At 46.7% G+C, this 16,155-nt stretch overlaps 1 protein-coding gene across 5 annotated transcripts in view; it reads right to left on the reverse strand.

Annotated features, from left to right (window-relative positions):
* The window catches only part of EFCAB6 (EF-hand calcium binding domain 6), a 381,524-nt gene that overhangs the window by 100,109 nt on the left and 265,260 nt on the right, over positions 1 to 16,155 (reverse strand). For all 5 annotated transcript variants that reach the window (XM_049884609.1, XM_049884607.1, XM_049884608.1 and 2 more), the window contains 2 exons: positions 13,703 to 13,891; positions 7,252 to 7,407 (listed from right to left, as the gene is read on the reverse strand). In XM_049884609.1, the coding sequence (XP_049740566.1) occupies positions 7,252 to 7,407; positions 13,703 to 13,891 (345 nt within the window). The remainder of the gene's footprint in view (positions 1 to 7,251; positions 7,408 to 13,702; positions 13,892 to 16,155) is intronic.

Below are 16,155 nucleotides of genomic sequence, written 5' to 3' on the forward strand. Positions count from 1 at the left end.
TTTGCAACATCTTCACATGTGCAGTTCAGTGACATAATTATGCTCCCCGTGCTGTCCAACCAGGACTCTTATCCATTCCCAAGTTGTACCATCACCCTTAAGAGAAGCTCAGTGTCCCCTCAGCACTGAGCCTTCTTTACCCCCTCTCTCCCGATCACCTTTATAATCACTGATAAGCTTTGGTCTCTATACACTTGTCTATTCTAGATTATCTCATATATAAGTGGGATCATACAATATTTGTCCTTTTGTGACTGACATATTTTACTCAGCATAATGCTTTCAAGATTCATGCATGTTGAAGCATGTATCAAGACTTCATTTCTCTTTATGGCAGAGTAATAGTCCATTGTGTGAACATACCACATTTTCTTTATCTACCTCTCTATGGACGGACACTTGTTTTCACTTTTTGGCTACTGTGAATATTGTAGTGAATAGTGCTGCAATGAACATTGGTGTACAAGTGTTTGGTGGTCAATGGAATTTGACAAGGGTGCGAAGAATATTCAATGGGGAAAGGACATTCTCTTCAACAAACGGTGCTGGGGCAAGTAGATATCCACGTACAGAAGAATGAGACTGGGTCCTTACCTTACATTGTTGACACTACACACAAAAATTAACTCAAAATGGACCAAAGACCTAGAACTAAAAAACTCTTAGAAGAAAACAGAGGGGAAAGTTTCATGACCTTAGATTTGACAATGGATTCCTAACTATGACACCAAAAGCACAGGCAACAAAAAATACATAAATTGGATTTCATCAAAATTGAAAACTTTTATACATCAAAGGACACTATAAAGAGAATGAAAAGACAACCCACAGAATGGGAGAAAATAACTGAAAATCATATGTCTGATAAAGGTTTAATATCCACAATATATAAAGAACTCATTTTTATTTGGATCCACAAAGCCCATGGGAGCAGCATTCAAAGAACCTCAGAGAACACCAAGCAGGATAAATATCAAAAAACTCACACCTGGCATATCATATTCAAACTTCAGAAAAAACAAAGACGAAGAAAAAATCTTGAAAGAAGCAAAGGAAGAAAACACCTACAGAAGACCAAGGATAAGAATTGCATCAGACTTCTCATTAGAAACCATGTAAGAAAAGAGTAGACTAAATTATTTAAAGTGTTAAAAGAATAAAAACTACCAACCTAGGATTCTATACCCAGTGAAATTATCCTTCAAAAGTGAAGGAGAAATAAAGACTTTCTCAGACAAACAAAAACTGGAGGAATTCATCACCATCAGACATGCCCTGTGAAAAATGTTAAAAGGTCTTCAGAGAGGAGGGAAATGATATAGTTCAGAAACTCAGATCTACATAAAGAAATGAAGGGCATCAGAGGAGGAATAAATGAAGGTGAAATAAAATATTTTATTTTTCTTATTCCTAATTGATCTAATATCTAGTAGATTATTATTTGCTCAAGATAACAACAGCAATAATGTATTGGGGCAATTATAGCATATGGATAAGTGAAATGAAAGGGACAGAAGGGAGGAACTGGGAATACGCTTATATTGTACCTGAAAGTAGACGCAGACTAGATGTAAACACACACAGTCACGTGCCACCTAACGTCCATTCAGGCAACGTCCGACCACATATACATCTGTGGTCCTGTAAGGTTTTTTTTTTAAAAGGGAAAGCAGCTCTCCTTTTGTTTATCATTTTCCCCTAATGGTTTTAAAGACATCAAACCCAGGCTCCTGCAGCACTGGGCCACACGTGGTATACAGGCAGGTGAGGCAGAGGACATGGCTCTGGGTGTGGGCTCTTGGGCTTTGTCCAGTGGGCAGGTGGGCAGTGGCAGCGGGGACTGCAGGGCCCAGGCTGCTCCTGCTCCTCAGGCCATGGAATAGCAGGTGGGGTTGGGCGCACTCCACTCCCTTCTCACTTGCTTCCTCTCACTCCACACCCTCTCAGCCATGGCTGCTGCCGCTGCCTGTCCCTCCAACCTCCAACACCTGGCAAGGAGAACAACAGGAAGTGGGCTCCCATAAGGTTTAATATAATAGGCTTTATAGGGGTTGGTTTGTAACTATGGGTTGTATGTAAGTCAGATGTTCATAACCTGGGGACTGCCTGTATGTAATATGGTGTTCACCAACATCCGAATCACATAACATCCTATTTCACAGAATGTATTGTGGATGTTAAGTGACAGCTGACTGTATTGCAAACTTTAGGGCAACCACTAAAATACTGGAAAAAAGAAAGAAAAGGAGAGGGTGTTAATATCCTCACCTCACAGAGTGAGGGACAAAGCTTTATGTACTCAGTCCCAGAATATTTAACCAAACCCATCACAGTGGAGTCAATTCTGACCCATAGTGACCCTATAGGACAGAGCAGGGCTGCCCCATAGAGTTTCCAAGGAGCAGCTGGTAGATTCAAACTGCCAACTTTCTTAGTTAGCAGTCATAGCTCTTAATCACTGAGCCACCAGGGCTCCATGAATATCTAACCAGCACAGCTAAATTGTACTTCAAGGTGGAAACTGTGTATAACAGGGCTTAGAGGAGCAAGCAATGAACTTGAAGTTACTTCAGCTCAAAAGTCCATGAGGGCAAGACTTCCAGTTCAATAAAGTGGTTTGAAAACATGTCTTGCTCTGTTCCCACTCAAATCCCTTCTAAAAAGACAGAAAGGGAAGTTTTAAAAAAAAAAAATAATATTTTTGGTGAGAATGTATACAGCGAAATCCAGCTCCCATTCCACAGTTTCTAGACATAATGGTCAGTGACACTGGTTGCATTCTTCACATCCTGTCAACATTCTCATTTCTGTTCTAGTTGTTTCCACTCCCATTGACTTAAACTCTCTGCCCTCCAACCTCCTCATCTACGCTTTGAGATTGCTGTTGACCATCTGGTCTTATATAATTTTTTTTTTTTTTAAAGAATGCAATACTCAGGGGGTGACAATCTTTAGTTTTTGAGCTAAACTGTTACTTAGTTTAAAGGTGACTTCAGGGGATAGTTACAATTCAGGGATTGAAGAGTAACTCAGGGCCAAAGTCAGGGACTCCTCCAGCCTCAATAGGTCCAGTAAGTCTGGATTCTTTAAGAATTTGAAGTTCTGTTCCACATTTTTTCCACTTTCTATCAGGAGCCATCTACTGTGTCCCTGATCAGAACGTTCAGTAGTGGTAGCCGGGCACCATCTAGTTCTTCTGGTCTCACGGTGGAGGAGGCAGTGGTTTATGGAGACAATTAGTCCTGAAGTCCAGTTCTTCTCTGCTTCTTGGGTTTCCTTCTTTTTCAGAAAATGAAGTTTTTTTAAAGAAAGTTTTCAAAAGGTATAAAACAGTGGTTCTCAAGGTAGGGTGCTTTAGTCCAGCAGTATCAGCATCAGCTTCACCTTGAACCTTGTTAGAAATGCACACTCTCAGGCCCCACCCTGGGCCCACTGAGTTAGAAACTCTGGGGGTGGAGCCCAGCAATGCCAGTGATTCCGATGCTCGCAGGGGTTTGAGGACCATGGGCATAGACCACAAGGAACTAAGGAAGTCAAAGGAGACAAGAGCTGCTGGAAATTTGATGGGTGAATGATAACGGTTGCATCAGATTCAAGAAATCACTTCCTGAATCCATCAGAGGGAATGTAGAAAAGTAACCTGACACACCCTGCACACGCCCTCAAAGGCACTGGCAGTGGTGGCACCAGCTACCGGAAGTAGGGATGAGGGTGGGGTTAAAACAGAAGGGCTGGTTAAAAATATGTGTGGGAAGCAATTAGACCCTACACCGATCCCCAAACTCCACCCCAAGAGAATGCCTGGAGGTATGTTCTCCGGTGAGGGTAAAAGAGTGTTTCTGAACTGGAGGCATCTGTCCTGGCTCAAGGTAGGGTTTCTTTTTTTTTTTTCTTAATGACAAGAGGGGGATTAAGTGTAAGTTCACATACTGACTCTAATAATTTCCTATGGCTGTTGTAAATACCACAAACATGGTGGCTTTGAACAACACCCATTTATTCCCTTACAGTGTTGGATACCAAGAGTCTGAAATCAGGTTCACTGAGCCACAGTTGAGATGTAAGTAGGCCATGCTCCCTCCAGAGGCTCTAGGGAGATTTTGTTCTTTGCCTCTTCTAGTTTCTGGTAGCTGTAGGTGTCACCGGGCTTGTGGCTGCATCACTCTCACATCTACCTCTGTGAGCAGGGTGCCTTCTCCTCTTTTGCGTGAAATCTTCATCTGCCTTCCCTTTATAAGGATCCCTGCGATTACATTTATGGCTCACGCAGCTAGTCCAGGATGATCCCCATCCCAATAAATCTGTCTCGGAGGAAGTACTTCCAGAATGCCCTTACAAGCGAGGGTGGCGAGACTGGGTCTCGCTTACTTTGAACATGTCATCAGGAGGAACCAATCACTGGAGAAGGACATTATGCTTGGTAAAGAAGAGGGTCAGTGAAAAAGAGGGAGGATCTCAATGAGATGGACTGGCACTGTGGCTGCAACAATGGGGTCAAACATAGCAACGACTATGAGGATGGCGCAGGACCGGGCAACGTTTTGTTCTGTTGTACACAAGTTTGCTACGAGTTGGAACTGACTTGATGGCACCTAATAGCAACAACAATACCCTTCACTGAAAAACATCTGCAAAGACCCTTTTTCTATAGAAGATACCATTCACAAGTTTCAGAGATTAGGACCTGGATATCTTTGGGGGCCATTATTCAGTCTGTCCTACCACATGGACTGTTGAAACTTCCAGCCTTCTTCTCCCAGTCAGCTCCCAGAGTGCTGGCAAGAGAAAACCAGAACAGTCTTCTCTGGTAGGGCTGCCATATTTAGCAAAAAAATCTACAGAGGCACCCAGTGAAATTCAAGCTTGAGATAAACAACGCTGTTTTCTTCTGTTGTACAAAGGGTTGCTATGAGTCAGAATCGACTTGACAGCACCTAACAACAACAACAGTTTTTTTTGTATGTAAGTATGTCCCATGCAACATCTGGCACATACTTACACTAAAAATATGCATTGTTTATCTGAAATTCAAATTTAAGGGGGCATCATGTATTTTATACGGCAACTGTATCCTCTGGAAATCTGACCAGCCCACAAGAAAAGTTTGAAAGGGAAACTGCCTGCCAAGTGACTGAACATCTCGGACAGAGTCAACAAACCGGCCCTATCCCTGCTGCGCTTCTCAGCACCCCATTCTTAATGTACGCATGTTTTTGAGGAAAGCATCTAATAAAAAAGGTAGTAGAGACCTTTTGATTAGCATCCATAGCCCATAACCACCACACCACCAGGGCTCCAAATGCTGCATAGGAAAGGAAAAGTAGTTGGTTAGTCATAATAATGTAAACTCTGAATATTGATCAAATCGAAATAAAGATGCAGTGATCCCACAAGACCCGAAGAACTGGATGGTGCCCGGCTACCACTACTGAACATTTAGATCAAGGATTCTGTAGAAGAATCCTGATCAAGACGGGGAAAATGAGGAACAGAATTTCAAATTCCCACAGAATCCAGACTTTCTGGAGCCACTGAGGCAGGATGACTGCCCGAAATTATCACTCTGAGGAAATCTTTAAATCTTGAACCAAAACCATCCCCTGAAGTCATCTTTGAACCAAACAATAGCTTAGCCTAATTAGAAAAGCACGTCTGCATTAAGCGTTATACTCTTCTAGAGAATGATCTATAGCTATATGTGATCAAATCGACAACAGCAACTCAAAAGGGCAGATGGGAAGCTTAGGGGGCGGTGAGTTTGTGTTAATGGTGATGAAGTAGTTTAGTAAAGGTTGTCGAGAAAGGTGATACACCTTGAAGAATATAACCAATGTCATTTAGAACATCTAATTGTACGTGTAGAAATTGTTGAAGTGGCGTATGTTTTGTGTATATTTGAACACACACATACAGAAGATGCAGTGATCCCGGGAGCACATGGAGACAAGTTTGCATCTGTTTCCATGGGTGGTGGAGGCCAAGGGGCGGGTGTGGGTGCTATGTGATGAGTGACAAAGAGTTAAAACTGTCTTCTTAGCAGGAAGTCATAGACACTGCCTCCAAGTGAAAAACTAAGAAGTAGCAGTGTAAGCTTGTCACTTAGAAATGGGGAGTTCAATACCAACAGACACCAGTTACAAGAGTTGGAAGCTGTTGAGTGCAGGGACAGGGGAGTGAGGGCATTAACAGGGCAGGGGCTGCGGTTTCTAGTCTCATAGAAAACGTCAGGCTCCTGACAAACTGCACGAATAGCACGAATCAAAGAGAAACTAGATTCAAAAAATGCTGCTGCTACCACCACCGACTGCTGTGACAGAGATCACGATAGAGGGTCCCAGACAGAGCTGGGGAAAAAGGTAGAATAAAATTCTAACTCAAAAAGAAAGACTAGACTTGCTGGCCAGACAGAGACTGGAGAAACCCTGAGAGTAGGGCCCCCGGACAGCCTTTCAGCTCAGTGATCGGGTCACTCCTGAGGTTCACCCTTCAGCCAAAGATTGAACAGGCCCATGGGAAAAAGCAAGACTAAAGGGGGTGCACCGGCCCTGGGGCAGGGACTGGAAGGCTGGAGGGGACAGGAAAGCTGGTAATAGGGAAGCCAGGGTTGAGAAGGGAGAGTGTTGACATGTCGTGGGGTTGTTAACCAATGTCATACAACAATGTGTGCACTGTTTGATGAGAAACTAGTTTGTTCTGTAAAGCTTCATCTAAAGTACAGTTAAAAGGCACACATGCAAACACACACACACGCACGCACACGCACGCACACGCACACACGCACACACACATGCACACACATACACACTGCTGCTGCTGCTGCTTAGACGGAGCAGGGAAAGCTGGGCATCTGTCAAGTTGCTTTTCTCTTTTTGCTTTTGGCTCAAACCCACCACCATGTAGCCCGGCAAAAGGGAACACGTGGAGGCTATTTCAACGTCACGAGACTGTTCGAGAGGCCACACGGTAAGAAACAAAAGCAACTTCCCAACACATTTTTTTTTCGTACTGCGAGGGAAACGTATTTGTTGTTACCATTGGGTCGACTGCGACTCATGGCGACCCTGTGTGTGCAGAGCAGAACTGTTCCACAGGGGTTTCGAGGCTGTGACCTTTTGGGAACAGATCACCAGGCCTTACTGCTGAGGCATCTCTGGGTGGGTTTGAACTGCCAACCTTTTGGTTAGAAGCTGAGCGCTTAACATTTGCACCACCCAGGGACTCCCGAGAAACACTGAACGCAGTTAAAGGAACCTGTTTAGAAGCTCGGTCAGCTCTGCCTCTTTAAGAGAGCGTCCGCATTCTCCCAGCGCCTTCTGCAGCTTGCTCAGGGGCACGCGGCCAGTTTTAGATTTGTCTAGGTCGGTGAGTGCTTTGCTGATCTCTTGAAAACGATCCTTAAGCTTGTCCCTGAAAGAGAGTACATTTCAGACACATGCTGAAGTCAGGAAAACAAGATCATTTCTTTAGGGCAAGTGTTTCATGAGCATTCTAATGCGACGACTTGACGCTTCATCTAAGAACTAATTTTGAAGACGTTTTGCAGTCTCTGTGTAGCGTTTACATTAAAAGGTATCCCAGAAAAAATAATAAGTCGGTGTCATTACCATTTTATTATTATTATCATTAGCAAAAGCACATTAGAGAAACGACAGCCGTGCCTGGTTACTAGAATTGGTGCTTTAAAAACGGAACCGTGAATGTAAAAGTGAAGGGGTATTAGAGATGTGTGAAATCCACGTTTGCTCTCTCCATAAGTCCTTGTTGAGTCCCTGTCACGTGCCAGGTACTGCTCTAGGTGCTGGGACACATCGGTGGATCACACAGGCATGCGTTCCAGCTGTAGAAGACCTTCCCGTCCAGTGGGGGCAAGACAAACCGTGAACAGAAGATATAAGTACATTGTACAATGGGTTGCTGTTAGCTCCCGTCAAATTGGCCCCTGACTCATGGCGACCCATGCACAACGGAATAAAATGCTGCCTAGTCCTGGGCCATCCCCATGATTGGTTGCAGGTTGGACCATTGTGACCCATATGGTTTTCACTGGCTGATTTTCAGAAACAGATCACCAGGCCTTTCTTCCTACTCTTAGCCTGAAAGTTCCGCTGAAACTTGCTCAGCATCACAGCCGCGCTCAAGGCACCACTGACGGATGGTGGCGGGACTTGAGGTGTACTTGCGGGGACTTGAGCCAGGTCTTCCTCATGGAAGGTGAGAATTCTACCACTGAACTACCACCGCTCCCACAGCAGGTTAGTAGGTGATGAGAAGAGCCAGTGAGTTACAGGGTTGGGAATGCCCGAAGAGGAAGCGACTGCAGTTCTAAGTAAGTCTAAGTAGGTTGCATTGGGAAGGTGACACTGGAGCAGAGACTGGCAGATGAAGAAGTGAGCCAGGCAGATACTCAGGGGAGGAGCTTTCTGGTGGCCCGGGGGACAGCCAGCACCGAGGCCCTGAGGCAGCAGGGCAGGGATGCAGCAAGTGAGGAGATGGGAAGGCACAGGTCCTACCCGTGCTAGCTGTAGGGGTCCAGCTTGCTTTTATCAGGTCGATTTTTGCCCAGGAGCTCTTGTCATAAGGAAGACAGAAGAAGAACTGATGCGATCAAATTGTGAGGTTGGCGAAGAACACTGAATATACTGGACTGCCAAAGGGATGGACCAAACTCTCCTAGAAGAAATGCCACCAGAATCCCCTGAGGATGCGAGGACGGTGAGACTTCAGCTGGTTTAGTTTGGACACATCATCGAGAAAGGCCAATCAATAGAAAAGGTCATCGTGTTTGGTCCAGGAGAGGGTCAGTGAAAATGAAGAAAACCCTCAATAAGACGGACTGACACGATAGCCAAAGCAGTGGACTCAAGCGTACCAAGGACCACGAGGGGGTGCAGGACGGGGCACGTTCCGTCACATGTAAGTTCACCAGGGGTCAGAGCCAGCTCAGCGGCAACTAACAGCCATATTCTGAAGAAGCACAGCCACCGTTCCGCGTGCCCCAGTGACAAACCAAGAGCTGTTATCTTCTTCACATACATGCTCACATTCGACCTTCTCGACCCCTGCCCGGGGGCATCGCCATTCCCATTTTATAGACGGGAACAAGGCGGTGCCCGGACCCAGCGCAGAGCAGGAGACGACTCTGTCCCTCGAGGCAGGGAGACAGCACGGGAGGCCGGAGCTGTGGCCCCTGGCTGCCGGCTGACTCTCCTACGGAACTCATCTGAGTCTCTATGATGCAGCTTTTCAGTCAGAATGTTCTTCCCTGACTTTGAAAAAAGTCAAAAGGATAAAAGTGGTGGAAGATTTTTAAGAATAAATAGCCTTGCACTTGAGCCGTGGTAGAATGATATAAACTTCATCACTTCATCTTACCCCAGTCTCTAAAAATGCTTTCCTAATGAGCAGTGAATAACGCGTTGGTCCAATGGGCGCAGACGTGGACTTGGCTTTGAAGTGATCACTCAGGGAAAAGAACTTGAATTCTAAAAACTAACTCTTTGGAGGAAATGGTCTAGTTGTGGGAGAGGACGGTGCCTTGGTCTCTCTGGTAAAAATAATGCGCAGGAACAGAAAATGCAGAAATTCAGAAGAGGTGGAATTGAGTGGGAATACTGAGGGTGGGGAGGAGGAATGGCATTTACTTTGAAGCTCCATGAACGATCTAACCCCTTTTCTTCAAAACCCACTGCGTCAAGTCGATTCTGACTCATAGTGACCCTGTAGGACAGGGGAGAACTCCCCGTAGGGTTTCGCAGGCTGTAATCTTTACGGGAGTGGGCTGCCACATCTTCCTCCCAAGGAGTGGCTGGTGGGTTTGAACCGCAGACCTTTCAGTTAGCAGCCAAGCATTTAACCACTACGCCACCAGGGTGCCTCTCCTGTTTCTTCTCAGCCACTAATTTGGAATTGGCTCACTGGCATGTGGCACCTAATACAGAGGAGCCACATTAATTGTCCCGCGCACAGACACCAATGGCAGCCACATTTTGGATTCCCTTACAGGTGTACGTTCAATTCACTCCCATGTTACAAAATGATGACTCGTCATCGCGACTATTAAATTCCACTTAATTCTTCAAAATGAAAGCAAATGAAGATGCGGAAAAAAAAATCAAAACATTTTCAAGATACATATTTTTAGAAAATCGAGGCACTCAGCATTTTTTTGGACGGGTTTCTCGGCAGTAATTAGTTTGCGTGCAGAGTAAATATGTGCACAGAGTAAATGAGGGTTTGGAGCACGGATCACGACGCACTGCCAAGCAGAAGCTGAAGAACCAGGCTGCTGCTGCTCCCGGTCCATGTCCAGGTCCCAATGTGGACAAGGGACGGGGCTTCCCAGGCCCCCGCACTGCTGAAAAGCCCCAGAGCACTGCTGGTTTTGCCTGTGCAACTCTCAACTGGCATTTTAGCCAGGCCCTTGCTTATGGGGTCAGTTCACAATTGCCCTTCCGATTCTGAATCTTCAACTCAGGGCAAAAAAGAGTAAGGCATTGGAAGCCCTGGTGGCGTAGTGGTTAAGTGCTACAGCCGCTAACCAAAGGGTCAAATCTGCCAGGCGCTCCTTGGAAACTCTATGGGGCAGTTCTACTCTGCCCTATAAAGTCGCTATAAGTCAGAATTAACCCGATGGCACTGGGTTTGGTTTTTTGATGGAAAGCAGATATTTTAAAAAAAGAATTTTTCTTAATTTTTAAAATGTATTTAAGCCAAAACAAACAAAACCAAACCTGTTGCTGTCGAATTGATTCTGACACATGGTGACCCCACGTGCGTCAGAGCAGAACTGCTCCGTAGCGTTTTCTTGGCTGTGATCTTTACAGAGGCAGATTGCCAGGCTTTCTTCCGAGGTACCACTTGGTATGTTGGAACCACCAGCCTTTGGTTAGTAGTTGAGCTCAAGCCATTTGCATCACCTAGGGACCTAAAATGTATTTGTTGTTGTTGGGAACTGTCAAGTTGATTTTGACTCACAGTGATCCCACGTGACAGAGAAGAACTACCCCATAGGGTTTCTTTACGGGAGCAGATGGCCAGGTCTTTTCTCCAGTAGAGCCCCCAGGTGGGTTCGAACCACTCACCTTTTGGTTAGCCATTGTGCCACCAGGGCTCCTTAAAATGTATTTGGGGTACTCCAAACAAAATAAACTTCCTTAGAGGCAAATATAAAACGGTAGTCACTTTAATCTCCAGTCTTACCAGTGTCTTGGTATAAACGAGGAGATAAAAAACCATGCGAACATGTCGTATCTGGAAGACCCACTGACACCCATAATTTAAAAGTGGCCATCCTGCAGGCAAAGTGACTCGATGGTTTCACCAGCCGAGGGCTTTGAATAAGCATCGGTAGGTGCTGCATTTTCATGAAATCAGGCTGGTCTTCTGCGGTCTGTGAGGGGGATGTGGCCAAGGGGATCGGGAGAGTACGGATTAGCTACCTGGGCTGGTGATCTGAGGCACACGGGGTTCTTCCAGGCACAGACCAACGCTCACACGACAAATGGGAACAGAGGAGGAGGCGAAGGTGACGTAAGGGAGTCAAGGACGGGAGCTGTCTCTCCGGGAGCCTCTCCGGGATCCCCGTTGCTCAGAGTGGCAGGAGAGAGTGAGGGGAAGACACGGCTGCGTAATGGGCCGACCCCGTCTGGTAAGGGTGGATTCCACTTTCTCATTAGGTTTACGGCACATGTGATTTACACAGGCTTGCGTATATCTTTACTTTCAGCTTTACAAATGCAATCCTCTGCCGTCAGGCTTTGTAGTCAGGCTTTGTAATGTGATGGTTTCAGGCAGGTTCAGGGGGTACTTCAGCTGCTTTCTCTAAAATCCCATTTAGCCACTAAGTTCCATCTCGGTGTCCTTGGAGATCTCATTTCCTCTGGGGAGTCATTCATTCACTGACTCATTCATCCATGCATTCATTCATCTAAGTGCCAGCCCAGGTGATGGAGACAGAGAGCTGGGCTTGCAGGTGGATAGGTGTCTGCAGCCTGGAGTGAGGCCAGGGCCCTCAGGTGATGGGAGCTGGACTGCAGGTGACGCTGAGGACTGAGCTTGATGGTTCTTTGATGCTCAAGAAAATCTGTCCCATTGCTTAGTGGTCACATCATATGCAGATTTTTTTTCCTATGCTGTACATTTTTTAAAAAGTTATGACATTAATATCTATTGCCAACTTTGAAAATAATCACACACAGTCCACCTTCCAAAGACAAGCCATTACCTTTTGCACGGCATCTTCCAGTCCTTGTGTTCCTGTCTATGCATGTGACATAGTTCCAAGTGTGGAACACAGACCAGTCAGATCCTCCCCTCCAGTTAACCTTTTATTACAGACGTTGTCCAAGTTTTCCACAGTCTTCAGGATAATAATGTTAATTAAAAAAAAACAAAAACAAAACCCATTGTTGTCGAGTCATAGCGACCCTAGAGGACCGAGCAGAACTGTCCCATAGACTTCCCAAGGACTGCCCGGTGGGTTCAAACTGCCGTCCTTCTGGTTAGCAGCCACAGATAGCACTTAACCACTATACCACCAGGGTTTCCATAATGTTAAAAGGTATATCACATCTCATATTCTTTTGGACCACACTTTTCTAAACCAGTGCACCAATGTGGGATTAGAAGGTGTTCCTTTTGTCGTCGTTGAAAGCCCACTGAAAATCATACCTTCCAGGTGCTAAGCTCTGGCCTCTTCTGAATTGTTTCTTGGGGATAAGTCCCCGAAGTAGAAGCACCGAGGTAAAGATTATGTCTGCTCATTCATTCAGTCATTTAGCAAATATCTACTGGGTATTGCTAACTGAAAGGTCAGTGGTTCGAACCTACCAGCCCTCTGCCAGAGAAAGATGTGGCAGTCTGCTTCCGTAAAGATTTACGGCCTTGGAAGCCCTATGGGGGCAGTTCTACCCTGTTCAATAGGGTCACTATGAGTCGAAATCAACTTGACAGCAACTGGTTTGGCTTGGTTATTAGGCATCAGGCACTGCCCTGGTAGTAGGGCCTCAGTGGTAGAGAAGACAGACCTGTCTCATGGAGCTTGCATCCTAGTTGCATTCCAGGGGAGGGATCAGACAATATGCAGTAACCAAAGAAAAAGAAACAAAACATGAGAGAATGAGGACGTGAGTGTGGCTGGCTTTCTAACTACTTTACCTTTCTTGGGGCTTAGTGCAAATCTCTAGATTCTACGGCAGGAAAGGGGTATCACAGGCTCACGGTAGCTTTGCCAGCACTGGGAGGCACCACTTTAAAACAACTTGTGCCATAGAACAGATTATGGTCCACTACCACCTGTCCGTTTGTGTACTGTGGTGGCTTAGGTGTTGCTGTGATGCTGGAAGCTATGCCACCAGTATGTCAAATACTGTCAGGGCCACCCATGGTAGACAGGTTTCAGCGGAGCTTCCAGACTAAGACAGACTAGGAAGAAAGGCCTTGCAATCTGCTTCCAAAAATAAGCCAATGGAAAACCTATGGATCACAACAGAACATGGTATGATATAGTGCTGCAAGATGAGCCCCCCTAGGTTGGAAAAAAAAAAGGCACTCTAAATACACAGTGGCCACAACAATGGACTCGAGCACACCAGTGATCATGTGGATGGTGCAGGACCAGGCAGTGTTGTGTTCTATTGTACCTAGGGTGGCCATGAGCCAGTGTCAACTCGACAGCAGCTAACAATAATAATTACAAACTCACCTGATGGCCCTCTCTGTGTTTTGCTGCAGCTCTTTGATCTCTTCTTGTACCTGCTGCGGCTTAGTGAAATGACCCATGAAGTTGAAATAATCCTCTGCGTAGGGCCGGTGCATGGCTGGCGAATAGTTAATACCCAATTTCTGTAAAAATTCTTGGTAGGTGATGTGCCCTCTTCCCTCGGTGTCGTACCTTTAAAAACAAAAAGGGCTCCCATCAGCGGCCAGCAGGGGGTGTTGGTGCTGGGGCTTTTGACACTTCCTGCACCCCTTGGAGCCCCGAGTGGCACAGTGGTTAAGAGCTCGGCTGCTAACCAAAAGGTTGGCAGTTCGAATCCACCAGCCGCTAAGGTCTCTATGAGTAGGAACCAACTTGACGGCAGAGGGTTTGGTTCTTTTTTTTTTTTTTTGGTTTTGCCTGACTTGTGAAGAGCTCACTCTAGCACTTCCCCACCTAAAGTGCGCTCTGTGGGCCAGCCTCACCTGGGAGAGCATGGAATGCAGATTCTCAGGCCTGACCCCAGACCTGGTCAGAGGCTGCATTTTACTAAGACCTGCACCCAGGTGGGAAACCCTGGTGGTGTAGTGGTTAAGAGCTATGCCTGCTAACCAAAACATCGGCAGTTCGAATCCACCAGGTGCTCCTTAGAAACCCTATAACCCAGTGCTGTCAAATCAATTCCGACTCATAGCGACCCTAAATCCTATAGGGCAGTTCTATTCTGTCCTATAGGGTCACCATGAGTCAGAATTGACTCAATGGCAACCGATTTGGTTTTTGGTTTGCACCCAGGTGACTCAGAGCCACATTCGAGGTGGAAAAACACGGCTCTACCAACAGAATGACCCCTTTGTATGGGGCCTCCCCAAGACAGAGCGGCCGGATCCATTCACCTGGCTCTGTGCTGGAAACGGAGTCGTGACTGTAGAAAACGAAAACCAACCATCCGTTCACTCCATGGTTTTCATTGGGCACCCCAATGTACAAGCAGCTACGCTAAGGTTTAGAGGAAAACCCTTCCCAAAGTATATTTAGTCTGAACGCTCGAATAAGTGAACGCCGCTGGATTCCACGATGGTACAAGTCCCCGTTTTCTCTTTGAAGAGATGCCAATTACACACGTTGAACGAGGGAGGCTAGTGAGGAAAACAAGCTAAGAATTCTGCTCTGTGCCTTCTATGTCAGTTCCATTATTGAGATTTGTCTGAATTATAATTCATTAAAAAAAGGCATAATGGAGGGTTTTTATCTTCCAACATTGTTCAACTAGAATAGAATGACTTCAGTAAAATTCTTAAGCCAAATTGCCAATTTATTTTGAAGAAAAAAAAATGTACTTTTACAGACAGATCCTGGTCCTGATCTAATCGATGAAAACGGCGTTTGCAGATGGCATTTTTCCCCAGATGAACTCAGAGCTACCAGAAAACGAGACTATTTTTAAACAATTCTGCAAGTGTGATTCTTCTGCCCTGATGTTGTTTGGGGATTTGCCGGGCTGCTCAAAAGAGCAAACGGGTTCTGTTGTGACACGAGCTCTCCTCTGATGCTTCGCTGGGGAGACCCTTAGGGGCGCTCAGATCCCCACGGCCGCCTGGACACACTGAGCCCTTTGTGACCGTTTCAAGAGAATAGCAGCGAAGGCAGCATATTGTCTTCAAGAGCTGGGGTGTCGGGGAGGACAGGAGGACGGGAGGATGGGAGTGCTAGGGTCTGCAGCAGAGAGGAAGGCGGGAGGATGGGAGTGCTAGGGTCTGCAGAGGGGAGGAGGGCGGGAGGATGGGAGTGCTAGGGTCTGCAGAGGAGGGCGCGAGGATGGGAGTGCTAGGGTCTGCAGAGGGGAGGAGGACGGGAGGATGGGAGTGCTAGGGTCTGCAGAGGAGAGGAGGGCGGGAGGATGGGAGTGCTAGGGTCTGCAGAGGGGAGGAGGACGGGAGGATGGGAGTGCTAGGGACTGCAGAGGAGAGGAGGGCGGGAGGATGGGAGTGCTAGGGTCTGCAGAGGGGAGGAGGACGGGAGGATGGGAGTGCTAGGGTCTGCAGAGGGGAGGAGGACGGGAGGATGGGAGTGCTAGGGTCTGCAGAGGAGAGGAGGACGGGAGGATGGGAGTGCTAGGGTCTGCAGAGGAGAGGAGGACGGGAGGATGGGAGTGCTAGGGTCTGCAGGGGGTTCTGGCTGTTCTGCCACCACTCATCCTTCCCAAGGCACGTGGGCCTCTACCCCAGGAGCCTGCGGGAGCCCAGAGGCCTCTCCTTTCCCACCCGCCACTGCTCCTTTTCCTTCTGGGCCACCTGCTGGCTTCCTCCCGCCTGGTTGAGCATCTAGGCCCGTTTTGAACACTGGAAAAAAAACACCCAGGTGCTGTAGAGTCAAGTCCAACTCCTGGCAGCTCCACGTGTATCCCTGTGGAATTGTGCTCCATGGGGCTTTCAATGGCTGATTTTTCGGATGTAGAT

Source organism: Elephas maximus, chromosome 4 (assembly GCF_024166365.1).
Source record: "Elephas maximus indicus isolate mEleMax1 chromosome 4, mEleMax1 primary haplotype, whole genome shotgun sequence".
Classification (NCBI taxonomy): Eukaryota; Metazoa; Chordata; class Mammalia; order Proboscidea; family Elephantidae; genus Elephas; species Elephas maximus.